This window comes from Corapipo altera, unplaced genomic scaffold (genome assembly GCF_003945725.1).
Source record: "Corapipo altera isolate COAL_440 unplaced genomic scaffold, ASM394572v1 0, whole genome shotgun sequence".
Lineage (NCBI taxonomy): Eukaryota > Metazoa > Chordata > Aves > Passeriformes > Pipridae > Corapipo > Corapipo altera.
In genome coordinates this window covers 4425181-4451933 of record NW_020884872.1, presented here as the reverse complement: position 1 = coordinate 4451933, position 26753 = coordinate 4425181, and the positions used below count along the sequence as shown (strand labels likewise).

Genomic DNA, 26753 nt, shown 5'->3' with positions numbered 1-26753 from the left:
TGGGGGGAACAAAGGAGCTCAGAGCCTTGACAGCAAACAGGGAGGGATGGCAACAGATGTTCAACATTAATTACTTGAAAGCGGTATTTTGTCCTCAAATACTCCTGCTTTAAAAACAAGTAAAACCCTTCAAAACCAGCAGGCATTGGGGTTATAGGCCAGCACGCATTTCTTTCTGTCATCCCCCTCCCTCCATGGAGTTGCTCACTTCCCACTGCACAAAAAAGGCAGGCGACCACCCCCCTTCCCTTGGGCTTGACCCTGGTTTTGTAGAGCAGGTGGCAGCAGGATTTACCTCTCTGTGTTTGCAGGCATGGTCGGATCGATGGACACCATGCAGTTGTCCGCCGTCAAAAGGGAGATGGTCGTGTTCCTGAAAAGCATGTTCCAAAGAGGATTGTTTGACCTAGAAATGCCTGATGAAATCCTCTCCCTGGCCTGGAATTATCTGGGACCTGTGTTACCACAGTGCAGAAAGGGTCAAAGCACAGGACAGGGCAGGCTTGATGCTTCAACCGCTTCAATTACCGGAAGGGTTTCTGGTAAAATGTAAAGCATGATCATCTTTGATCTCAGAGCAGACTTCTCTCCCTGCTAACTCATTTATTCTGTTGACTCACTGACTAATCATTTCTGTGAAAAAGCTGAGTTTTCTGATGCATTGACTCAGCAGCTCTGTATTGACTCACATTGTACAAATGACTATTGGTGCTATGAATGTCTTCAAATTATTTAGTTACTCTTTTACCAAAACAAACAAAACAAATTTGTTGTTGTATATGGGGTCTTGTTTGATTTTTTTTTTCAATACTGTGCTAAGTGTGGTCTCATAGACTCAGATGTAAACCTTGCAGGTTTACTTTGGCTCCAGGAGCCTGATTGAAAATGCACAGTCCTTTGGAAACCTTCTAGTGAAAACAAAATGCCAAATATGCAGCGAACACCCTGATCATGAATAACTAAAACTGCTAAACAAGGATTCCTGGGTGATGGAGTGGAAATATTTGACATGATAGGCAAATGAGAGTTATTAACCTCTTTAATGTCAAATGGGAGGAAACAGTCAGAATAATCAGCAAAGGGCATTAATTCTGTCCAGCAACTTATGCAAATTCTGAGTCAATACAGACAATTTTCTCTTTAAATCCTCAGAGATGGAGTCATACGATGAAGCCATGATTCTAGAGGTGACTAGGGGGCTTCCCTACTCCTGCTCCACTGCCCTGGACAGGTGGTGCAGAAAGGAATGGATATTAGACTGTGCCACCCTCCACCACTGACACACAACCACAAATGATCCTGGATCCCTCTCAACACAGAGGTCTGAGTTGGACGCTGCTCTCTAGGCTGAAGGTAAGAGAAACAAACCCTACAGGAAATTACAGCAGGAGGGAGGGATACTTTGCTGGATACTACTGGACTTTGCAGGACAACATAAATTAGGAAATACTTGCCCTGGGCAATGGATGTGGGGATATTTATGTTCAATAAAATGGTTCTGCTGGGGTACTTTGCCTTTGACTACCCCATACCTGTGATTAGATAGTACTACATCTAAATAGAAAGCTTGTCACCTAGTGGCAATGATTCTCATTGGTCCCAAATTTTGCCCTAAAAAATGGATTCTAAACATATGGCTGTATTTCACTCAATATGGGCAAAAACGTAATGCTGAGGTATAACTGGCAGAGGTGTACACAGCCTGTGTGTACTCAGGGCTGGGCTTCTGCACTTGGTTTTATTATTTTAGATTTAGATCTCCTCTGTTCTACTCTGTTCCATTCTGTTCCTCAGGCAGAGCCAGCACTGAAGTGGCTCCATGCCCTGCCAGAGCTTTCCACACTCTTCCAGCTCTGGATTGTCCCCGTTTCTTCTTGCAGTAGATTGGAAGGAGAGAGCAGCCTGAATAGCAGCTAAATAAATCATTTGGGGCCTATCTTTTAAATTGTTCCCAGAAGTAAAGAAACAGAAGTGAAATGAATGTCACAAATGAAAAGTCAGACCTACCTTGGTAACCCTGTTGCAATGCAGAAGAGGTCCATGATATCTTTGGAGTTGCAGTATTTACTAAAGATCACCTTCCAAATGGGACAGCAACAGGGGGAAAAAGGAAGATGAAGAGAAAGGACGATTAGTTCCCAGTGAGATATGAGCTCTATTCAGGGGTGAACTTGGCTAATTTTAAGGCACATTCTGTAATTTCAATTATCTGATTTGGCCTGTGAGCTGGAATATTTCTCTACTCCTGTTTAATACCTGTGTCTATTTTGATAAAGCAAACAAAGCCCTGGAGACCTAACTGCTGCTCAGAAGTAGAGCAACAATGAACTATTGAATGAATAATGAGTAGTGAACTGAGAGCAAAAGGTTTCTGATAGTGCAGTACTGCTGCAGAGCGATAATAACTGTAAATTTTAGGATGTAAGAGCCCAGATTTAGGAACAAAACAGCCCAGATTGGATGTTAGAAAAGGGCACTGCTTTGGACTATACCAGCATATGCTAGCTGTAAACTGAGCAGAGGGTTTTTCCCCCCAGCCCGTGCCAAATTTCCTGCTGACTGTCAGGTTTTGTTGTTCCTGCTGCTGGGTCAGAGCTCAGATCTGGAATTACAAAATTTATGACTCTTACCTTCCCACCTCCCCAAACACCTTTTCATAACCCCACCCTTCCACACACACCAGGCAGCCCCTATGCAGAGAAGACTGAGCAGTGCATCTAAGGAGCACAACATCCCCCTGATCCCACTGAGACACGGCCTTTAGTGACCCATTCCAGTGCTACCATTTTTCCCAAGGTTCCTGTGTCCATCAGGACATCTGGGTGATGGTCCTTCCTGTCTGAGAAACTCTTCTGCACCTGGGGTGCAGAAAGCACCTTAATAATATCACTGTAGTACTTTTCATCGGCCTCACTACACCCACGTGCAATGTTTCAGCTCTGTAATCTGAAGTTTATTTGCGATAAATGACTTGCCCAGTACCTTACCATGGCTAAGTGGCAGGCCCGAAATGGAACCCAGGAGTCCTAATTTGATTTCTCTTTGGATACAGAGGCAGCATGCTGCCCCTGAAAGAAAACTCTCAAGAACTCAACAGCAGCACTCTGCATGAGGAGTCTCCTGTTTCAAAAAATACGTGGTTATAGGATGTCTGAAATCCACTGACTGAGGTCCCTGAGGTTGCTTTCACTCCAAACTCGTGTGCCCCCTGTGGGTTCACATTGCACTATCAAATCTTTCAGTGCTCTAAACCAAAAGTCTTGTTCTTAGTGGAAATATTGGGGGAAAAGTAGCCATCGGAAAGTACCAGCAGTGGAAAAAGCAAGTGTGGGTGGAATAAAAAGAAACTGCAGACATAAGAAAATAGGATCGAGTTCGAATGCTTCTGCCAGTGTTGGGTCTCTTCTCTGAGAGAAAACTCACTGTGTGTGTGACTATGATGGAGGCTTTGAACCTGCTGTGGAAATGAAGTGCTTCATTGCAGTGGGTCCAGCCCACCTTCCTAGAGGCAGGAACAGCAGAGAGCAGTGGGGATGGTTTGTCTGGAGGCTGCTGGAGATAATGGGATGGTTGCAGGGGCTTGCAGTGGGGTAGCAGTGGTGTGGAGAGGGACAGCTTCCCTCTCACATCTGACAAGAAGAAAGAGTGACACAGTTCAGGGGTCAGGAACTGTTCAGGGTTCAGGATGCAGCAGGCTCAAAGGGACCTGTGCAGGCCTAATGGCAAAACTCAGGAGGAGCAAAAAAGTGGTATTTTGCAGATGAGATCTGAGGCACGGGGAGATCAAAGTCACAAATCTCCTCTCCTTTCAAGTGCCTTGCTGGAAATGCAATTTTCCACCCCTCAGAACCACCCGTAGTATCCCATATTCTCACGGTTTCTATTGCCAACCGACACAGATATGAGGGATGTGTGTGCCCACAGATCAGCCTCGAGGCTGGTGACCCAGAAAAGGAGGGATGTGTCACCTGGTCTGACTGCTGGGAGGAGGCAGGGTCTACAGGAAGGGGGGTTGCCTGCAGTGGGGGGCTGTGGCCACTCTCCCTGGATTGGGCAGGCCCTGTAAATTCAGCAAGGTGAGGATGATTCTGGAAAAATAACATGTCACCATCTAATTAAAGACTCTCCCAAAAGGTGTAGGTGCCAGGAGATAATTAAGCCTGCAGCCTCACTCCAGCAGCCTTGGCCTTCGAGTGCTTTAATTCCTAAACTGTAGGAATGTGCCTCCTCTGAGGTGCCTTTCAGACACCAGGGGAGATCCCTCACCTGGAGGAGTCACATGGTGAGAACCAGACCTCTGCCACTGGCAGTGGGAAAGCCATGGGAGAGTCTACAGGATGCTCTGCCAGTGAGGGGCTGCTAATGCCTACTCAGAGCTTGGGGCATCACAAGCCTGAAGTACCAGGAGAGCTGGGACAACACGGCAGGATTTGGCCAGGTTGGTTAGTCCTGGAAATGTACTGACACTTCAGCAAAGCTTCTGCCCTCAGTTTTCACTGGTGTGAGGAGCCCTCCTACTCTTGAGTGAAGTACCAGGGGTTTTGTGGTAGAGAAGATGATGACAGAGGTCACTTCCAGGGGCTTCTGTGACCCATCCATACAATCACACCCACCTTCCCTGTTTTCTGACCCGGATGAGGTTACTCCAGGCAGAATCTCTATGAAACATGAAGGCACTTGATTGATGAAGTAGGTAGTAACTGCTGCTGGGGAAATGAGTGTGTTTTGAAAGTCTATGTTACCCAGTGATTGACCCTTGGTTATTAAACTACAGCAGCAATCAAAGCAATAAAACATTGCCAGTCGAGCTCAGATAGGGCAGAAATCCAGCTCTAGCAGAACACAGCATCCTGCCAGCCTGATAGCTGCTAAAACTGGCTGACGGAATATTGGAGAGAACAACAACTGGTACATGCAGTAACTGAGTAGATGATGGTAATTGCAGCTGAACAGAAGGTAAAGGCTTGTGATGTGGCAGGAGTGCTATTTCAGGTATTGAGGTTCCTTATCCTGGAAATCAATTATTATTGACCAGGACAGACAAGAGAAGATGAAACATTAAAGGTAAGAAAGCTGACCTGACCTGATGCATAGAAAGCAGTAGGAGCTTTCAGTGCACTGAGGATGAATTTTCATGTTTCCTTTTACTTGTAGTGAAAGAGTGCGAAGCAAAACAAAGACTGTGATACTAGATCAAGAGCTATCTCCATACATGATTTTTATCTTTCCATACTTGACACTTTTACTGAAGTTTGCTACAAATGGATTCGTGAATCACCCACTGCACTTTGATACCCATCTCGAGATGGTTGTCCTCAGCTGGCTGGTTTTTTAATCAAAAAGCCCATGCTATTTAAAATTTTCTTCTATTGCAGCCTACTGAGCTTTTCTGGTCATTTCCCTTCTGTTCTAAAACACAGCAGCCAGCCTCAGATACTTCCCAGCAATACGCAATTGTCCCTGTTATTGTCCGCAGGTTCGTGTTCCCAACAAAGTCAATGCCAGTTGTGCTGATGGAATACAATCGGGATGTATTTTAGAGAGATGGGAGGGCAGTACCGTGTACTATTGATGGCTCCAGCACAGTATAGGAATCCTATTTGCCTGGAGTCCATTATCATTGCAGGGACATCAGCAGCACGAAGGCAACACAGGGACACTTGGCCACATTTCAGCCGTCTGGGACACGTGGTTTGTCCCGTGACCTGCAGATGGCTGACCTGCAGCTTTGAGGACAGGCAGCCCTGTCCTGGCACAAGCTGCTGAGGAGAGCATCTCACCCTGTCCTGTGAAGATGTCCTTGCTCTGGCAGGTGTCCTAAAGCCGTTCCTGTTCAGCCTGGGTCTCTGTGATGACATGTTTTTCTCTGTGGGTCTGATCCAGACCCACAGTCAGCACTGAGGAACTTCATCTGCCTTCAGATCTGTGTCAGCTGTCTCTGACCCATAGTCATGGTCTTGCTGAGGACCCTGCTTCTATGCTGGGTGAGAAGCCACTGCTGAAAGGTGTCTCACAGTACCCCATTCCCTGCAGTAGTACCTGGTGCTGGAAGGTAGCCCTGCTTAGGACAGGACTGAGACCTTGCTATGGAGCATATCAGAGGCCAAAGGCAGGAGACCACAGCAGTTTCTACAGCTGTGGCAGTGAGCTAAGATCATGCATGTATAGGGTTTCCTATAAGGAAATTCCAGGTTTCCTCATAGCACACATCAAAAAAGCGCAGGTCAGCACAGCCCAAAAAAAGCCAGGGATGAATCTCCTGACTCACCTCCTAGGGAAAAAGTGGACACAGACCATATTGCCTGGTGGTACGAGAGTCTGCTGCAAGACTAGTCAACACAAGACACTCAGTTGCCACTGTCATTTCTGAAAGCAAAGGCAGAGCCAAAATCACGTCTAAGCAGAGTCACAGCAGTGATACACCGCCTGGGAAAGGGAAACAGAGGCCTCTGCTTCAGCCTGCAGATTGATGACTTAATGCCACGAAGAAAATCAGCCACATATAAACCCTGTTAATTACATTTCCCTTGGATTTGTGCCAGGAGGAAAAGAAAATATTCCTCAAAAGTGATGCAGCGTCTGCAAACAGTTTGTTTCCCCTGTTTGTGAGTTGCCACGATACCATAGTTCAGTCCTTGTTACTGTTAGCAAAACTCCTGAGGTGGTGGATGCCCCATCCCTGGAAACATTCAAGGCCAGGTCAGGTGGGACTCTGGGGAACCTCTGGAGAAGTCCCTGCTCATTGCAGGGCGTTGAACTAGATGACTTTTAAAGGTCCCTTCCAGCCCAAACCGTGCTATGGTTCTAACATGTGTAGAAAAATAATGATAGGAAAACTAGTCCTCTCTGAATGTTTAACTTGGTTTTTTTCGGTAAGTCTCCATCAAGACCGAGGATCAGCCCTTTGATTTAAGTGGGGAATGTTACCTGTCTGCCTTGGAACGTAACATGACGCAAATGGGGGAAAAGCAGAATGAATAATAACTGAGGCTTTTTGGAGTGGAAATAATATTTTGATGAAGCATGCAGTGACTGCAAAGTAGGACAGCATGGCTCGATGGGGATGCCTGGTCCCTGGCCTGGAGCTCACTTCTGTGGGACTGCTTTCCTTCCTGGAGACAGTTCTGCATATTTTGAAACATTTTTCTTCTGAAATAAGGAACCACTGTCTCTTAATCCATAGTATCCACCTCTGCTCTAGGAGGATTTGAAAACCCCTCTCAGTCAGAGTAGGGATTAAGAGCCTTAGTACTCTGGCTGGCTTTCCCACTCAAAGAGGCAGTTCAGATTAAGGACTGTGATGGAGATATTACTAAGGGACCATTGTGAACATACCCTGCAGTTTACAACTAATCACGCTGTATTTTGCTTTCAGATAGGATGGGTAAAAACACAGCTTACAAATCCAATTTCTGTTCTATATTTGATCCTCAGAACAGCTAATCCTCTCTGTAAACAGCAAACCCTGTCCACAATGTTATCATGTTCTGATCTCTTGTCAGTAATTGTGTTTTGTTCCAAAAATTTAACTCCTGTTTGATTTTTTTTACCCTAGCAAAATTCCTAAATAAATAATGCAGAAATATTTTTGAAACAGAGTGCCCTCAGTTTCCAGTTGTACTTATTTTTTCTGGTCTCAACCTGCTGTGTTCAAGACTTGAGCACTTGGTGATGTCTTTCATTCAGCTCAGTGAGCAATATTCAGAGTCAGGGCTGAAACTGCGGAGTTGAAACAAACTAAATTATAATCTTTCACTAATGAGATTGGGGGATAGCGTGTCAGAAAAGATTCTGGTAAAACTCAGTTATGTATCTTGCATGGACTGTGAAAATTGCTGCTGGTTCTGTAAGAGCAGCTTTCATGCAGGATTTATGAACTGCGAAGGCAAAAAGCTGATGTGAAATTTTTCACTGTGATTTTCCCCTGTCTCTCCAGTGGTCTTTGTTGCCCACATCAAAACCAAGCAGGATCCAGAAGTTTTAGATACTACTCTGTAAGAATCACTGGAAGGAATTCATACTTCTAGACATGTAAGCAAATAGGTCTTCCTCAAAAAATATCGATAAATGACTTATCAGTTATAGTCCCCAATATCCAACAGAACCCTTACATAAAATCCCATATCTACACGTCTTCCAGGTTTCTTATTCTTTGAATTCAGATACAAACATAACATGAGCCCAACTATACCCAAATTATCAGACTCTCATCTATTTCTTGCACTAATTAACAGCTGACACTCAGAAAACCACTCATTTATCCGAGCTTCGAATGTTGGGTGGTATTAAAAATAGTCTGCCAGAATCACCATCTGTTTGATGCAGTGGTAGCTTCTGCAAGAGAAGAACAGAGAAATCGGTGCATGTGTGCATGTACATGTGTGGGGGAGAAAACATGAGAGCCCTCAGCTGGGAGTGTGAGCAAAAATGAGAAATCCCGCGGGTGCCTCTGACGCCGCTTCTACCAGAGGATGAGAAATGTGGTAGATGTTCTGCTTTCAACAGATGGAGCTCTGTGATCCTGCTGATTCACACTTACCTTTGGGCAGGGACACGGCTCGACATTTCAGCACGACACCCAAGTGGAATGTTCAGGGGGGATTTGTGTCTACAAGTGCAGCATCTCGTGTGTGTGTCTCTCTGCTAGACTCCCTCTCTTGCCAGTAGAGAAACAGGATGACTTCCAAATGGTAAATTAGCCCACATGTCTCCAAATCCCACTTTTAAGACAGGATGTATCATCCCCTGGTGACACCACCCACCTCCCCTGTGACTGCAGGGCACCCTGCGTGACTTGTTTGGAGCAGTCAGCACTAACTTTGAGATGGCTGTGGCTCATGGATAACTGGGGTGAATCCCACAAGTTTCCTAATTATATACATCACCCTAAAATAAGAAACAGGAGCTGCCAGACAGAGCTGACGTACCAGGATCCCGAGGCATGTGCCATGTGGTAAGTCACAATTCCCTTCCCTGTAACATCCCTGAAAAGAGAGATATGGGAAAAGAGGCTTTTCTCTTTCTAGGAAAGGAAAATTGTCTACGATGCACTCATACATGTGTGACCCCAGGACAATTTTGGACGCCTATTGAAAGGGACATCATGGCAGAGGTTGACTCTTTCACTATGGGTAATGAAGGATCTCATTATTTTTTAGAGTCATTGGGGCTCATGGCTCATGAAGGTTACATTTAACAGAGACTTGTGCAACCTACTGACTATACTAAGGGACATATTACTAATATTCAGTACTAATAACTAATGGCAGAATATAACCAGGAACCAGCAATGCTGGTTGTGAGGGGCCGAGCTGAAAGTTTCTTATTTTCTACAGCAGAAACAAAAATATTTAATAAAAGTATTTCAAACTTTGACAAATAACACAAATGTCTATACTCTGGTTTTTTTTCTCAACATAAAAAGGGCACAGATTTGCTGCTAATGGAATACTAAGTGCAATTAACCCTGCAGCACATGAATGCATTAGCCTTGAAATGTTTTGTAAACTGGATAATAAAGACACTTCAGCACCAAATGTTCTCACTAAATGTGAGTGAGGCTAGGCTGTTTGTTTCAAAACTGCTCTCATAATTAAAGTCTGACATTGAAACATGCTTGATAACGTAGGACTGTTAGAAGGGTAATGTTAGTTTGCAGAGTAAGGAAAAGCAGGTATGGAGAGAGACCAGTGAAAGGCCAACTTTCAGTTGTAGAATTAAGTTCATGAGAAAGGTGAGAGAAACAGAATGGTTTTGTCTTATTTGTACTGAGCCAGAAGATCTGTATATGAGGAGCATAAGTTGCTATGCTTGGCTTGTCCAGACTTGTGGGTAGAGTCACCTACAAATAAAGTCTTAAACTTACCCTTTGTCTTGACCAGTGTGAACATAAACTGTAATAATTATGTTAGACTGAGTGTGACTTCAGAGAGATAAACAGCAGCAAACAAACCTTTCTGGGTGATGGGTAGGGAAGAATTATGGAGCTACCCTGGAATTATGGAGATGCACTGGGATTATGTTTTGTTCCCCCAAATGCTTTGAGAAGCCCTCGCTGGGAAGGAAAGAGAAGGAGGAGTAGGGGAGAGACAGGCCCCAAGTCTGACATTATCTTTCACTTTTTAAAAAAATTTTAAGCCATTTTTATTCCTTAAAATGTTTGTGTGCTGTAATGTGTCGGAGTTTTAGGAACCTGCTGTTCATTTCCTGCTCTTTTACAACAAGAACATCCAGCAGGCCCCTTGAATTCACCAGGGCCTGCTAAAATCAGAAAGCCAAGGTTAGCCAAGACCAGTGGCCAGACTCAGTCTGTGCTGCCTGGTACCCTCCTGCACCCACAGAGACCTGCTAGCAGCCAGAAAATGGCCTTGATCACACAGAAACATATTTATGTCTCACTGTGCTAAAGTAGGATTTGGGACCAACTTGTCACTGCATGGGACAAACTTGTGAAAACCAGCTGGACAGAGCAGAACCCAAAGGCGTGTCCATGTCCTGACTGCCCATGAACATCCCCCTGTGCACCCCTTGGATGGCTGGCAGATGAAAGGGTGTTCCCCCAAATCATCAATCCAAAAAGACCAGGGGTGGGGTCCATGTGCTGAGAGAGTCATCAGGATGCAAAAATATTTCATCGCCTTGAAGGGACCGTCACATTATTATTTTTCTTCTGCGTCTTGTTTTCAATCTGAATCCAGTTTGACATGTTAAAAATAGCATGGTGAGCTTTGGAAAAATCTGTTGGGTTTGCTGTAGCCTGGGCTTTTATACCACAGATGCTGCTGCTCTAACTCAAAAGAAAAGCTCACATGACAGGAACGATTCCTGCGACGGCCATGGCGCCAAAATGCTGCCTGAGCCTTGTTCTGTTCCTTGTGTTCCAAGAGGAACAGTGGACGTGGATGGCTCAGTTCAGTAGATATCCAGAAAGCATGGACTCAATAAATTCCTTTGAGAAAGAAAAAGAAGGTAATTTCTCTGTTAAACATCCAGAATGACTCAGTAAACCAGAAAAATGACTCCAGAATTCTTCACTTGCTTTCTGAAGAAGCGGAAAATACCACACTGAGTGATTTCATGGAATCCTTGACAAAGGCGGCGGTCCTTTTCTTTTTTTCCGGTTAGTTCAGGCTCTGTACCCCTCTGATTTTACATGCTTGATACAAATATGATGTTGATTAAGTCACTGGAAACAGAAATCCTCTTGAATTAAGCATTTTTCTCAGAGGAACTCCTTGCAACCCTGTGACATTTGAAAAGGAGAGCCAGGAAGCCACCCAGCTGAGAATAAGGCCACTGGCTGGTTCAGCTCTGCTACCATTTAAATCTCAAAGGTCAAGAGAAAATGTTCCCAGTAGTTTCTTCATGGAAAAAAAGATTGGGCATGAGCTGGGGAACATTTCCTGGATGGTGGATTTTTAATTCAAAACAGAATCAATAGAAATTTTTCTTAAAAAACGCAGCCAAAGGGTTAATAATAACACTATGAAGGAAAATAAAACTCCAGATCCAGCTCGAGTTTGGCAGAGCAAACCTCACCTTTCGGCTGAGGTTGGGGGTTTGGATGCTTGACCCCATCTAGAGGCACTCCAGGAACCACGAGAAATCCCAGCCCATGGTGGTGTGTTGAGATCACCTCATCCTATATGAAATACAACCATGGCTTCCCCTTGTCCTGCTGTCTTCTCCTTCACCTGGCAGCAGGCCAGGCTGTGGCAGGGCTGGGACATGGATGTGTTTCCCTATGTGCTCAACCCCGGGGGCACGTGTGTGTTCAGGCAGGCGGGTAATGAACTGCTGCCTGTCTCTGGGAGAGAGGATCCTTTGAAAATAAATAACCTGAGCGGCACTTGTTTCCCCCAGGTGTGCATCCCCTTATGTAGGTGCTGGATGGGAAAGGAATTACACTGTAATTTCATTTTTCAATCAGCTCTGAGAACGAGTGACCTCTTTGAAGCCTGACTGTGCAGAGCCCTGGTTTGGTGTGCGGCTGTAACACCACAAAGGCATTGATCTTCCCTCTCCCACATCCCTGGCATGGCCGTCCCCTCCACTTCCTACTACATTTGGCTCTACTTCTCCCATAGGAGACCCTCATGTCCTGCTCCTTGACTAGGACAGAGCTCGAAGCCACCCTTTTGGGGATCTCGAGCTCAGGTGCCTGTGGGGGTACCATGGGTGGTGTCAGCTGGGCTGGGGTGGGTCACCTTAGGTCCCTCCCAGTGTAGAGCCCTTGGTGCCCCAGAACAGAGAGATGTTCAGTCAGCTCTGCCCCCTGGAGAGCCCACCCCTGTGGTCAGCTTTGGTGAAGGCCATTTTTGGTCATGTCTCTGAAAGTTCAGTTTACCAAACTGTGACAAACAACCGGGAGCCCTTGGGGGCACAGGAAGGATGGGGACAAGGGGGGAGGGTGGAAGCTGAGGGAATTGTGGAGGTAAGGGCTAGGATTCCCCAGCATGATGCAGGAGTGATGCACAGCAGCAGTGGGCTGGAATTCCTTCTCCTCCCAGCCTCCCACCGTCCTCCTGCAGGAGGCTACTGGACTCCCGGGTGTTCATGGCACTGGCCTTGCAGATATGGACCTCAGCTCTTCCTCTGGGACATGCTGGCCTTGGTGTGGTCCTGCCTTCAACCCCTGCTGATGGTGCCTCCTGGTACTCCTAACTCCTGGGAAGGATTTCAAAGCCAGCAAACTCTTCTTTCGTAATCCCCGCGTCCCTCTGCCCTCCCTGCTGTGCCCCTGTGGAGCTGCCAACACACAAACCCACTTAGCTTAATTCCACACTCCCACTGCAGAGTGCTTTCAAAGGGCTCCTCTGCCATGCTCAGGTCCCTGGGGGAGGCAGCATGTGGCTCTCTGAGATAGGTTTGTCCCTTCATTTACCCCCGTGCCGAGGCGAAACAGCTTCTCCCAAAGTAATCAGCACAGGTAGAAATTCAGGATGGGGCCACGGAAACACAACACTGCCTGTGAGTAATTGCCACCACGAGTGCTGTGGTAGGATGCCCACCTCTATTGCACGACTGTGAGCCCAGCAGGCCAGTTGCAAGTTGGAGCTGAGCTCTTTCAAACTCAACAAGTGCTGTTATAGTGAAGCTCATACCTCAGTTACTGGTTGACAAGTAGCTTAGCATTGATTTAATGAGTTCCCTTTAGAAGCCTCCAATGCTGCATTCCTTGGAAGATTAAGGGCTGTTGCCTTTTTTTTTTTTCCCTTCTGCTTCTTTCTAATGATGTTGTTACTGAGGAGTCAGGAGAATCTGAGATATGCCCTGCTTACCGCTGGGTGAACCCCATTTACACAGCACTTTTACTTCAGGAATCCTTCCAAACACTGCACAGATGGAATTTTACATCTGACAAAAGAAACAGATAACATTTATCGAGCTTAAACCCCCTTAATACCGCCTGAGTTTGCATTTGCTTGCTCATGTGACTGTGCCTCTTCTGTTTTTAGTGTCAAAAGTACTCTCCAGAGGCTGCTTTGAGAAATGCTGCATTGTTTTCTTTTTAAACCAGTATAGATGACGATGTGCTTTACTGATATCTATGGAAACGCTCACCACTCTTTCAAAATGTGGAAACATTTTTGTGCTGAACTGTACAGGTACCGGGGAGCTCCATACAACCCTTGCTTCGGGGGGGCTGTCAGGCAACCAATTCATTAAACCCCGGCAAAAGAGAATCAGTGCCCTCAGCTCAGCAGAGCCGGCACCGACGAGCCCGCGGTGGCACAAGAGGACAGAGGAAGAGGGGCACGTCTAAAACAGACGAAGAGGAGCAGCGTTCTCTGGGAAATCTGGCACAGATTTGGATTCTCCAAGGTCTCGTTCCTGAGGACACGACTTTGGCGGTCGCGTTGGGTCTCCAGGGCAGTGACTGTAGGCAACGGAAACGTGCGTGGTGGGATGGGACTGTGAGTATCAGCTATTTAGTCACTTCTGTGGTCACCCGCACAGCAAAGGGGAGGGAAGAGAAAGAGCATCTTTGCTGTTTCTTTTTAAAGGAGAAACTAAGGGCGAGGATGGATGAAATGAAAATTTAGAGCAGGAAGACGAGAGATTTGCATTTTGCAAGTCAAGGTTTACTCGCTCCGGGAGCTTCGCAGCAGCTCTCTGCTACAGAAAAGGCACTTGGTTTGTGGCCAAAGAATTGTTGACAAAAAAAAAAAAAAAAAAGACTCGCACAAACGCGGCGGATTGTTTCTCTTTAAAAGCAGTGGGCCGGCAGCCCGGCAGCGTGCGAGCTCTCCCTTTTTAGCCAGAACACATTTTCTCCCGCAGTTCCCCCTGCGCTGTGAAGCGTGGTTAACCAAACAAGGCAGGCGAATGGCAGGGGAAAGTTTTAATTAACGTTTTATCGGCATTTCACGAACAACTCGGCAGAGGCGGCGGGGACCCCGCAGCCCCCGGCGATGCGGCGGCACCACCGCCGGGCACCGCCTGCCCTTCGGCGCGGCCCTGGGAAAATGCCCATGGCCAAAACCCTCCGGGAAGGCAGTCTCCAAAGGAATCGGTGCTTTCCCGGCTCCCACTGCCTGCGGGGAAAGCCTCGCCGCAGGCAAAACTTTGTAAACACGTCGCGACGCGGCTCCGGGAGAGGAAGCAGGGATGCGAAACCCCAGGATCCCCAACGCCGGCAGGGAGAGCTGGCAGCGAGTTAGTGCTGGCAGCGCCCAGCCCTCCCCTGCTGCCAGCTTCCCCTTCCCCTTTAAATAAACATCCGTGTACAAAGCAGAAGGCACTCAAGATCCCCCCCCCCCCTTTCCCCTTAGAAAGGGATTTGGAGCCCGCACCGGCGCTCAATGCAAACGCGCGTCTGAGTCGCGGCACAGAAATGAGTCGTGCAGCGAACACAGCCCCGCAGCCGCCGTCCGGAGACGCTACTTCGTGAAAAACAGCAAAAGTACCTTTTGAATTCTTCCATCAATATCCAAATAAATACACTTGGGCCGGTAAGTCGAGGAGGCAGATCCCATCTTGCTACTGTTGGGCTTTCACCAGACTTGTTTCCAGTGTCAAACGGAGCAGAAAATCAGGTTTACCCCACCAAGCCGAGCCACCGCTGTCTGGCAGTTTGGTGTCCCCGCTCTTCTGTATCCCACTGTACTCTCATTCTGGGAAGGTCCCTCCTCTAACATGCATGCATTTTGCTGTGCCTCTGTCTCTCTCTGCCACCTCCTTTTAGTTTTGCTTCCCTCCAAATCCAGCTGCTTCGGACAGGGAAAGACACAGGCTCCAGATGCTCTCTGCGAGTCCCCGCTCCATTCCCATAGCAACAACCCCTCCTGGCTCTAGGGCTGAGAGCTGCTGGGCATCGGCATCGTGGCTCTGACCCTGGGACTGACCAGCTCCTGTTATGCACAAGATCATGTGGCACTTAACCCTCGGGGGGAGCAGGGGGGGCTGAGGAGGGGGAAAACCCTCCTGCATCAGGGTGGTGAGAGACGTAATTTGATTTTGTGATGAAATAGGACCATAATTATTAATTAGTGCCTCTCCTGGTGAGCTGCTCGCACCCTGCAAGCAGCGTGACAGGGTCCCGCCTGGAAGTGCCCTGTGCTGGAAGTGCTTTCAGACACACACAGCAGCTGGGGCTCGGACCATCTCAGCCCAAACCCAGCAGCTCCATTCCCACATCCCTCCTGTCATCATTACAAAGACAAAAAGAAAAAGCAGCAGCTTTTTTTTTTTTTCTTTTTCTTTTTTCCCCTGTAAGCTCCAGAAGCATGAAGAAAGTGCAAAGCCCATGCTCTCGCCCACCGCCATCCGAACCACCCCCGGAGAGAAGGAATTTGTTATTTTAAGGGAATGTGAAATATCCTGGCAAAGGCATCTCCTGGGAGAAGGCGCAGCCGAGAAGCAGGAGGGAGCAAAGCATCCGACGGTGTGTTCTCGGAGCGGATGCCGAATGCCATCTGCTGTGCTGTGCTGCAGAGCCCGGGGGAGCCGGAGCGGCGGCAGCGGCGGGTGATGCTCGGTCACGGACGGGAGAGAGGTTTGGAGGCAGCGGTTCCTCCGCCCTCGCAGGGCGAGAGGTGCCCGATGGGCTGCAAGCCTGGAAACAGTGCCAGCTCGCTGTGTTTTCTGTTGGAGGGGCTGCAAGAACATTTCCCGGCCACCTCCCTCTGTGCTGCAGGCTGGGAGAGCCGGGCTTGGGGCAGCGGGGTCGGTGCTGCCCACCTTGCCCACCCCTAAGCCTTGTTGTAGCCGGAGTGAGACACTCCCGACCCACAGGCTCAGGCACCAGGAGCAGCCTGGGCTGCCCCGGAACACGCAGGGCTCTGCCTCTGTGTGAAAGGCATTCCTAAGGGCTTGGGGTCTGAGGGGGTCCCAGAGCCCGTTTTGGAGGCAGAGCCAGGCTGGCCTTTCAGACTGAAGCCAGCAGAACTCCTAAAGCCCCCAGAGCCAGTGGCAAGGTGACACCTTTGGGAAGTGCAAGCCTTTGCTTCACATTCTTCCTCTACCAGCTTGGACCTGGCACTGGAAGTCTTCCAGCAGAGATCCTTTGCCCCTGCTGGACTGTCCCCTGGGCGGTGTTACAGTCTATCCCACAGAATCATAGAACATTCTGAGTTGGAAGGGACATACATGGATCATCGAAGTCCCACTCCTGACCCTGCACATGACAGAATCACACCATAAGCTGTGCTGGAGGTTACCCTCTAGGCTATTTTGCAGCCTATCCCACAAATTATCCTGCAAACTGGCTAATCCTGGAGGTTAATCCCTTGGATTATTCCATAGGCTATCCCCTTGGCTATTCTGACATGGGCACAGCTTCTCCCACTGCAACAGCCCTTCCACATCAACCCCACTGCTTCTGTACATCAGTCATGACTTTGGTGACCCACCCCTTCATACCCTGCTCTGTCTTAATCCTGTTTTACCTGAGTGCCTTGGTTGACCTTGCCAAGCAGCAGATACCTGAGGGAGATGGTCAGGATGACAAAAATGCAGCCATTTAGAAAGAGGCATCCAGAGCACTCACACTGGGAGATGCACATGGGGCATCTGGTCCTGTAGAGGAGGGGGCTGAGATCTCCCCCTGTGATGACCCACTCCTGGAGTGGTCAGACAAGGTCACTGGTGCATTGAAGGATTTGACCACACATCACTGAGACATCTAATGATCAGTCCCATGCTGCTGAGCATCTACCTTTTGATTTCTATTTTAAAAAGCAACCAGCTTCTCCAGCCAGCAAAAAAGACAGGCTCTGAAATCCAGGTGATGATTCTGGTCCTGCCTCTCCATCCTTCTTGTCCTATCTACTCTCCCTGTGTATTTAAAATAGTGTTCCTTAAGCCCCAGCACACACACACCTCCCCTTAATTATATTAATATTTGTTGGAAAAATTGCTTTGCTGTAAAATTGCTGATTATTGTGCTTTTCAAGAACTTTTCATGTAGAAGGGAATCTACTAAAGCTGAGCTCCCAGAAATTACAACAAAAGCCTGATGCAATTGAAGGTACAGTTCAAGTCCATGCCTGAAAGACAGTATTCATCAAAGAGGATGTGCAGTTCCCTGAGATAACTGCCTGCCTTTAGTTGGTTTAACCTTCCCAAATCTCCTTATTTCCTTATACACTGTGCAGCGTGGGGCAGAAAGGATTGGGAAGCACTGTCCTATCTTGTCAAATCCTTCAACAGTTCATCAGCTGGGCCAAATCCAGGCAACACAGTGCCAGACAACGATTATCCAGCATTTTCCTTACAGGAGTGTTTTGCCCAGCCCAGGGCAGCACCAGGCTGTTTCCCTCCTGACCACAGGCGGCACATCAAGGGTTGCACAGCTCTGCTTTGCCTTCCCTGCTAAGCTGTTTACTGAGGCCAACACACACCTCTCTGTACACTCAAACCTTGAAAGTAGGTGTGCCTTTTGGAGAGCTGTGGGGCTTGAGCCTTTGGCCCAGCGACCTGGCAGTGCCCCAGCCAGATGTCACTCCCAAGGACTGAAAAAGGCACCTCTGTCTCCTGGTCCTGGCGCCTGCTCCATGTCTGTGGTTCAGAGGCAGCTTTATTAGGGCTTCCAAGATGTAACCAGAGGATATTCAGACTACACATGGTTTGCCCTCAGACTCGCTGCTGTCGAGGCACAAAGCACCCACAATGGCTTTGTGTGGGTTGAGATCTCCCCGTGCTGCAAACCCTGCTCAATGGGAGAGGGAAAAGCTTTAGGGATGAAAAGGGCTGGCCAAGTCACTCTCCATGTGGGTCTGGGATGGGATGGCACCGTTCCTGTCCCCTCCCATCCCTGCCTGCAGCTGCAATGATGCAGAAGAGACAGAGGCAATGAGCCATGGAGGACAAGGTGGGGCAGCACCACAGACTGCCAGCCTTCATAGTCCCTCCAAAGATCTGCCATCATCAGACATGTCTCAAGGTAGCAACATCCTTATGCAATAGCCTCTCCAAATCTTTCCTTTCCCCAAAGCATTCCTATCAATCCCACTCACCTATTTACAGCCATGGGATGGGGTTTCCCAGACTTGCTTCTCCAGTCCTGAAGCCGCTGCGCTCACAAGGTGGCTCCCCCAGCCTCTCTAAAACCTGTTTTTCCTGCAGCACTCAAGAAATTAGTTTCCCCTTGCAGCCTGCTGTGAGCACATCCAAACCTGGGAAGTGCAGGGCAGTGATCTTCCAAGGGATTGAGATAGGGGAAAAAAAAAGCAAGGTAATTTAAACCTTTCAGTGAAAGATCTCCTGTTCAGTTTTTCTCAGAGAAATGCACTTCCACATGTCATTGCTGAACACTCTTCTCTCAGTCCCTGCTGTGCTCTGACTCTCCTTGCCCTCAGGGATTGAAGTGAGGCATCCAGGTGCCCTTCCTGCCCCTGCCCTGTGCCCTGGGAGGCTGCAGGGCTGGACACAGCACCAAACAGCTCACCCCACCTAGAAGGGCAGGGAGAGAAAACCCTGGGGTTTGTGCAAAGCACAGAAAGTACCTGAGTGCCCTTGGAGGGGGCTGATTGGGTCTAAGGTTGTGTTTGGAAATGCCTCCGGGGCCACTGTAACTGGCAAGGTGCAGCCTGGTCCCAGGAGGTGATGGGCAGCTGGAGTGTGACTCAGGCCAGGTATTTCAAGGACAGTGATATATTTTCAACAAAGGCTGCCTAGAATTAAAAACAGAGAATTTTTAAAATTAACTTTTTTCCTTACCTACGCCATATCTCAGCCTTCCAGGTGCTTCCTCTGCCCACTAATCCCTTCTCTTGCACGTCCCCTCCTTCAGCTGCAGGTTTGTCCATCTCTATGATCTCACAGGGCCTTGTCCTACTTCTTTACCTCCCTCAAACCTGCCAAAACACTGGATTGCCCCTGAAGCTGGGAAGGTTTCCCCTTCACTCCCACAGCTCCTCTTCCTCTCCCTATTTTGCTCAGTCTTATCTCCCTCCTTTTACCATCTTTGGTGTTTTGCCATTTTTTCTCCTGAACCTGAAGTCCTGCAGACTTTATGCAGGAATTAACTGCCCTTGGAGTTTTCTCTGTTAACAGCTAAAGGTTTGCTGTGGCAGTGTGAGCTCCTCCATGCAGAGCATGGCTGACCTTTCCAGCCCAGCTCTCACTCCTTTCCATAAGCCGACGGAAAGAATATTCCTTGCTGCATATGGAAATTTTAGCTCACTTCTTTGCACAATTCTTTTCGTACACTGCCAGGTTTCCACAGGACCAGTCCTGTAAATGATCATATTGAATGTTAATTAGAGAACAAGTGATTATTAATCTCAAGACCTTTGTATGATTTGTCCATATGGACCTTTATATCATCTGCCCCTGGAAACCCGTGTTTGGCCCTTTGCCACGCAGCACCTCAGCTCTCCACATCACTCTTGGCTCCAGTCCCATTTCTGGGATTTGCTGCTCGCCCCAGCCCCATTCCCAGTCCACACAGTACAGCTGCAATCACCTGGTTTCCATGGCAACCCCCCGGGAACGTGGGTCAGAAGAGAGTTGTGACATCTTCTGACGTGGCTGGTCCGGGCACCAGGGTGCAGGTCTGGAGCTCCGTGGGCGGGAGACGTCGTGTTACTCACCCAGGAGCCAGCTTTGCTCTCTAATCCAGCAGCACTGGCCACCTCGGTGACAATGCTGCCTTTATTCTCTTTACAATTGTTGTTAAAATTCAGGTACCAGTAGTTCTCTCATGTCTCAAGGCTCAGACATACCAGTTAATAGGCTCTGATCTTGGAAAAGTGCAGCAAACCCTGTTGACTCACAAAATCCTGTCCACATGTGCAGTGTTGGCTTGGAGAAGAAGAGAAGACTCAAGCCATGGGCAACCCTTTATTTCACTTTAGGAAAGCACGTGTCCAATACAGCATCTGGCATTTCTTGACTTTTCTCTGTTGAGGAAAAAAAACCTTCTTTCTCCTGCTGCGTGTTAGAAACTCCGACGGATTAGTGGGAATGGGGGAGACCTCCAGGCTTTAGGCTGCTAGCCCATTACCTGCGAGGTGAATGCCCTTCCCCCCGCCCCAGCACGTGGCCCTGCGACCCCGCAAGGAGCACACAGACCACCAGGGAGGGACGGACGAAAGAGAGAGTTTATTGTGGGGTAGGGGTTTATAAGGCTTTCAGGAGGGTCAAAAGGGGACCAATCACAAGTTCAGGGTCACACAGAAAAAACCATCAGGTGAAGGGTCAACAGCCAATAGAAAGGGGTTAACAAAGGCCAATGGGAAAACATCTCAGGACACCTTCCCAGGACACCTTGTGTGGGAGCACAGGGGATGTTGGGAAGAAGATCAGTGACTCTGCAAAAAGGTAAAAGCCATTTTAAAACCTGTTTAAACCACCTTAAAAACTTCGGTTTCTGTAACATTTGAACTGCTCTCATTTTCTTCACTAGTCCATCTCTGACAGGACTTCTTCCATCCTGCATATGGTAAATCCATTGCCACAAGAAACTTTATTAATAAACCTTTTTTTCTGAAGCACTTACAATACCTGGCAGGTCCCAGGTTGATTTCCTGAGGGTCTCCCAGTGGTCCAAGCCCACTGCCTTTCCCTGCTGGGTGCAGAAGCAGCTCAGCCTCCAGAAGTGCTTCCTTTCACTGCAGCACCAGGCCCTTGGTACAGCCTGTGTCCTGATTTCACTAAGAGCACTTGGCATTACCTCCAAGGTGACCCCTTCTCCCCGCCAGGAGCACACAAGACCTCAGGAATCTCCATGCCCCATGTCATGGTGTGGTGTGCTGCCAGCTGTCTACGGAGAGCTTTGGATGGTCTCTCTTCCACTGCCACCTCTCTCCTTGATTTTCAGCCTCCCTTCCCTCTCTGCTTTCCATTTTTTACCTCTTCCCTTTGTTTCTCACTCCACTCCAATCTCCTCAATCCAGCGTCTGTTCCTAAGCCTTCATTTAAAGTTTGAAGAGAGCCAAGTGTACATACACACACACACCACCCCACCCCCCCCAACTAGCTGCTAATGAGCCTCCTGTATCCCTGGAGTGGAGCTTCTGGGAAAACCCAGCTAGGAAAACTGTGTTTTCATAAGGTTATGGAAGAAATTAGGAGACCCAACTGGAATTTTCAAGAGCTGATGGGGGAAAAAAAAATAAATGAAATTAAGTGTGCCTGGAGTCACCCACTAGATCATGCAGAGGGATGATAGCCAAGAAGTGGAAAAATCAATTCCCTCTATGGGGCAAAGTTGGCTCTTGCTCTTGGCAGGAAAGCCTGAGTGGGGGCTGCAGCCCATGATCCCAAATGGGAGGGAAGGGATACATGGCTCAACTTGAAGAAAACTGCCTGGCATTTTATGTGGTGCAGGAAAGTGAAGTTCCTTCAGATGCCTGTTTTGGGAGACTGCCATCTGAGCAGCTCAGGGCTGTGCAGTGACTCACTGTAAATCAGCTATTCCATCTCTCTGACAAGCAGACCTCAGACACCCTGAAGTCTTGGCAAACTGAAGATTAACCCAAAGATTAAGGGTTGCTAATACCGGTTCCAGCCTGATGTAATCTGTTTCACAGTCCACAGATGTGGGGCCTGGGGGACAGGGGTGTCCCTCTTGTGCCTTGGCCGACGACCTGACAGGGGCAGAGCAGGAGGGAATCATTGCTGCAGCCCTGAGTCATCCCCGGGTGCCTCCTTGTCTGCACGCTGACGATCACCCCCTCCCACAACAGGAACCACCATCACATCAGCAGGAACGTCTGTGAAACGTTTCACTACTCGGGGTTGGGAAACTGCACCTCAGCTGCATCACACCCACAACCCATAAACACCAGAGCAGAGCCATGTGAATTCCTGGGGGGGTTCAGCAGAGAGGAACTTTGAACGGTTCTTTGCAGTACATTAAAAACTGGACCTTTTATGTTAACATTATTTTTAAAATACCAGTCTTCATAAATAGCTTGATAATATCTCAAACACGTAACATTTTTACATAATGTATGTATTTTCTTGCATTTGTTCTGTTTGCACGGTGGTGTTTCCATTTAAAGGCAGAAGCACATTTTCTCAATAAAAATCGCTTTTGGGGGGGGAGGCCAAAAAAACCCCCACAGACTCTGTGTGAAAAAGATGTCAAAAGCCTCCTGTAGCACATGAAGTGCCTGATCTGCTCCACCAGAACACTGAAGGCAGCATGAAATGGCCAAATTTTTAACTATTCTTGCCATTCCCAAAACTATGTTGAGTATTTCTTTTCCTGGGAGCACTACCTAGACAATCACCCATCACAGGGCTCTCCAGAGCATTCTCATCATCTCCAAAAATCACAGGTCACAACCAAAGAAACTCAACAGATTGGATGAGAAGTCATTAGTGCCTTCTTTGAGGTACACATTTGTGGCTCTTCTTTTCACTTGTCTCCTACTTCCTGAGCCTGACTGTTCATCCATGTCAGGTACATAAGCTTTCCTCTGGAACTCTGAAAGCCAGAAACTCTGACTGAGGAAAATTGAACTGAGATTTTTGTGCAATAAGACAATCCAATTTCCTGAGGAAACAGAGAACATCATGAATTAATGGTATGGTCAGGAGAGAGGGCAGCACTGAAGTAACAGAAAATGAAACAGAAATAGCTTATGGGGGGAGGGAGTGCCTTGTACAAAACCCGAATTTAACTTTTTTTCTTTTTAAATACTTTTCACTATTTCTCCAGCCTCCATTTGATTGAACATGGCCCAAGTCTTCACCACAGTGCTGGGTCTCAGCCCTTATCTCCCCTCCCCTCCTGCACCCTCCTTTTCTTAGAGGTGCCCCCAGGCAAACCTTTTAGTGAGAAGCTTCTCCCATAGAGGCTTTGTTGGTGGTTGGATCCTCTCTGGTCACATTCCAACACAGCTGAAGCCATGTCTCCTTCCTAGTCCTTCTTCCTCCCTTCCTTCTTTCTTCCTTTCTTCTTTCTTTTTCCTTCTTCTTTGAATGGATTCACCCAGATTTTTTTTTTAATTCTATCCTCCCACCTTCAGCTGCTTCCACACAACTGGATGTGAAGGTTTTCCCTCCCTTGGATCTCTCCCTCTGTCCAAGTGTTTGAAGAAAATGAACTGTTGGCTGCCAGCCCCTGCCTAAAAGCTTCCGGTTGGCAGCAAACAAGTTTTCAGATGACAAACTGTGATCAAGAACATACAGAAATAAACACAGAGAAATAAAGTAAAAAACCAGGAGCCCTCCACTAAGAAGGGTACAGCGTTGTGTGCAGCTTGTCTCTCCAATCCCACACACCTTTGTGTGACTCTTTTTTTCCCTCCTGCTGCTCTTCCATCACCACCATCTCCTCTGACCTCTGCTCTGTTCCCCACTCTCTGCCTCAGTGCCTCACCTGCCACGGTTGAAAGGGCTCCACGTTCTTCCCCCAGTCCCACTTCACCCACGGGGTGACACCTCCCTGCAATTTGCCATCCAGCCCCCCAGCCAGCAGTACATCCTCCTGCCCAAGGCACAGCAGCAGAGCCACAGAGCTGGAATCACTCACCAACAAAGCAGGATCCCTGCAGACAGACCGAGCCCTGTTTGCTTTGGAGCTTGACCCTCGCGCCAGGGGGAGAGAGCCAAAGGCAACACACCACTTTGTTTCACTTAATAAAATGGTGCTTTTGGCCTGCTTTCCTTCTGCACACCCCTCTCCCCTCCTCCCACCCAAACACACCACGTTCCCAGAGCGAGCCACCGAGACTGGAGCTGTGTTTGAAGAAGAGGAGCTGCTCTTCAGCAGGTGCCTGGTTTGTGTGTCCACGTCTGTGTGCACATTCCATGTCTGTGAGAGGCTCTACAAAGCTTTAAGGCATGACATGCACTATGAACACGTTTCCTTCCCGCTCTCCAAACACACACACACCCCCCTGAGACATGTGGTGGCTCCATGAATTAAATACTGCTGGTGTGCTACAGCATCATATTGCAACAAACACCACCATTGCCTGCTGTTCCTGCATTGCTGAATATTAATTTTAGGAATTTCCACTGAGTCCTCCATGAGGATACCCAAACCTCCTACAAGATTAGCACATCCCAACACTACACTACTGCTCCCCGTGCTTTTGGAGTCCAGTTTCTCCCCAGTGCTGCCACTGCTGCTCCCCAGGTGCATCTGCCCTGTGTTTCTTTTGCCAGGATCCCTTGAGAGCCTTCAGCAACCAGCTCTGCTTCTCATTCTAAAGGTTTAAACTCGGTAGAGTCCTCCCAAGACACAAAATCCATCATCAAGGATCACTTTGTGAAAGCATCCTGCCCTTGGCATCCCAGCCCAGCACATCCCCCCAGGGAGCATCAGCTGAGCAGGCAGCCTGGATTCCTGTGCCAGGCAGAGCCCAGCAAAGGCTGCCTGCTCCAAAACGATCCAGGATTTGACTCTGGGTGAATCAAATTGTAATTCACAAGGTAATTAACTGGACAAACTTGCTTGAAAAGAGATTCACGCCACAGAATACTAAACTTGCTGGAAAGTCACCCAGCACTAGATCCTTTTTTTTTTTTTTTGGCTTAAAAAAAAAAATCAGACTAGCGAGGTAGTTTATCATGGTGCTGTTTGTTGTTGTTTTTCCCAGCAGAACCCATTTATGAGGGCAATTTCAACTGTGCTTGAACAACAGACAGCAAAAACAACTTATAGAAGGCAGCTCCTGATGTTTCCAGGGATGCATAAGGTGACTCTACCAGAGCTGCTAATCATCCATGTTGACTGCTTTTATGGGTCTGGGAAGTCTGAAAAAATTGTGTACAGGAACCAGTCTGCATTTCAGAATAACATTTCCTTTCTGATGACACACAGGAATGACATTTAAATGCTGCTTTGACAGATGCATTATTTTATTAGATGATTTCAAGCAGGACAAACACAGGAGCTTTGTTTTCCCTGTTACTGTAAGGCTTACATCATCTGAAACATTTCTACTGAGAGGTCTCATTTCAAATGACAGGGAAAATTGTTCTGAGAACTGCATGTGTTAGTTCTGTCTCAGATGCTCAGGTTATTTCATCCTTTCCAGCACCATTTCTAGGTGCTTTGCTGGAGAGGGATTTCATCCTCCTCAAAAGATTATTTGCTGACGTATGGGATAAGTTTAGAGTCTCATCATTTGCCTGACAGGGAACTGCATGGCAATTTATTTTGTCTAATCTAATACAGCTATTAGTCCTGAACCAACCATTCTTGGGCTTCTCTGCCTGCACCCTGGATTTGTCAGTCCACTCAGTTCTGCCTTTTTGGGCTGGTGACCCCCTATTTTGAGAACTGCCACTGTAAAAATCAGAGCAAGGAAATCAGAAGGTTCTATTTTCCTCTACTTTCAGCCACCTTTTTTGCAGACAGACACGCGAAACAGCTGTGGCAGTGGATTTCCCTTGGTGCCAAGCAAGCGAGCAAAATTTGGAAGAGAGAATATGCTTTTGATATTTTTTTGTGACCTCTCAGGTTCTTTGTTACCACACTTTCTTCCTGCCATGTACCATGAAAGCTGAAGCCAGAGGAAAAGGGAGAAGAAGCTTTATAAAGACTTCTAACAGCGACGGCTAAATTGAATCCCATTGTTACCTACTGGTATAAAACTAAACCTGCAGACTGTGCCACAGAACAATACAACATTCAGCTGTTTCCAACCAGATGATCAGAGCAATTTAAGAATAAGATTCAGAACCTGCTGTACTTATTAAGCTGAAGCCTCGTGTGGCCTGTGGTGAAATTGGGTGACTCAGACTCGAATATAATACTCCGTCCTTGCAGCAGAAATAACATCACTGTGTTGGTAGAAAAATTCAGAAGAAACTCATTCCTTCCAAAAGTTTTGCCTGTATGTAATTTAGCTCTGATGGGTTGCCCATACTGTATCACAAAAAGAGGTGAGAACTCAGAAATTGCTGATCACTTTGTTTCAGCACGTGAACTCAGGCTGCTGCTTCGAGTTCTGGCCTCAGCACAAGAAGCTGCCGCTGGTTTCTGAACAACCCAAGAAATTCAGACCACCTGTTTAGGATTTAGGTAGCAGATAAACTGAAAATAACTCCAGCCTTGGAGTGCTTATACTTACATGGCAGTACGTGAAGTCAGTTTAGTGTCCCCCCTCTGCTGAAACAAACAACTGGACCAAAGGGAATATTGTGAAAAAGAGGGTAAATATTTGACAGCTGTAAGAGGAGGAGAGAGATAAACCCTAAGTACAGCATCCAAAGAGACTTTGGACACATTTTTGTAGCTGATCTCCTACTGCAGGAGATGAGCAGGTTCTTGGAACATGCCTAAAGAAAGTTTGGCTTTTGTATTCGCAATTTACCAGCTGTGAATGTTTCACAGCAGCCAAAGG

The 26753-nt window shown here is 47.6% G+C and overlaps 1 protein-coding gene and 1 long non-coding RNA gene across 2 annotated transcripts in view; one reads left to right on the top strand and one right to left on the bottom strand.

The window, feature by feature from the left end:
- Nucleotides 1-14978, bottom strand: part of PDE9A (phosphodiesterase 9A) — a 49877-nt gene extending 34899 nt beyond the window's left edge. Inside the window, exons 1-3 of the mRNA XM_027642459.1 lie at nt 14910-14978; nt 2008-2078; nt 296-373 (exon numbers count right to left, since the gene is read on the bottom strand). Of these exons, the coding sequence (XP_027498260.1) occupies nt 296-373; nt 2008-2078; nt 14910-14978 (218 nt within the window). The remainder of the gene's footprint in view (nt 1-295; nt 374-2007; nt 2079-14909) is intronic.
- LOC113946757 lies at nt 13896-20377 on the top strand. Its single transcript, XR_003527538.1, has 3 exons — nt 13896-13916; nt 14775-14954; nt 15719-20377. It is a non-coding gene; the product is annotated as an uncharacterized LOC113946757 (long non-coding RNA).
- Nucleotides 20378-26753: the final 6376 nt, after the last annotated feature.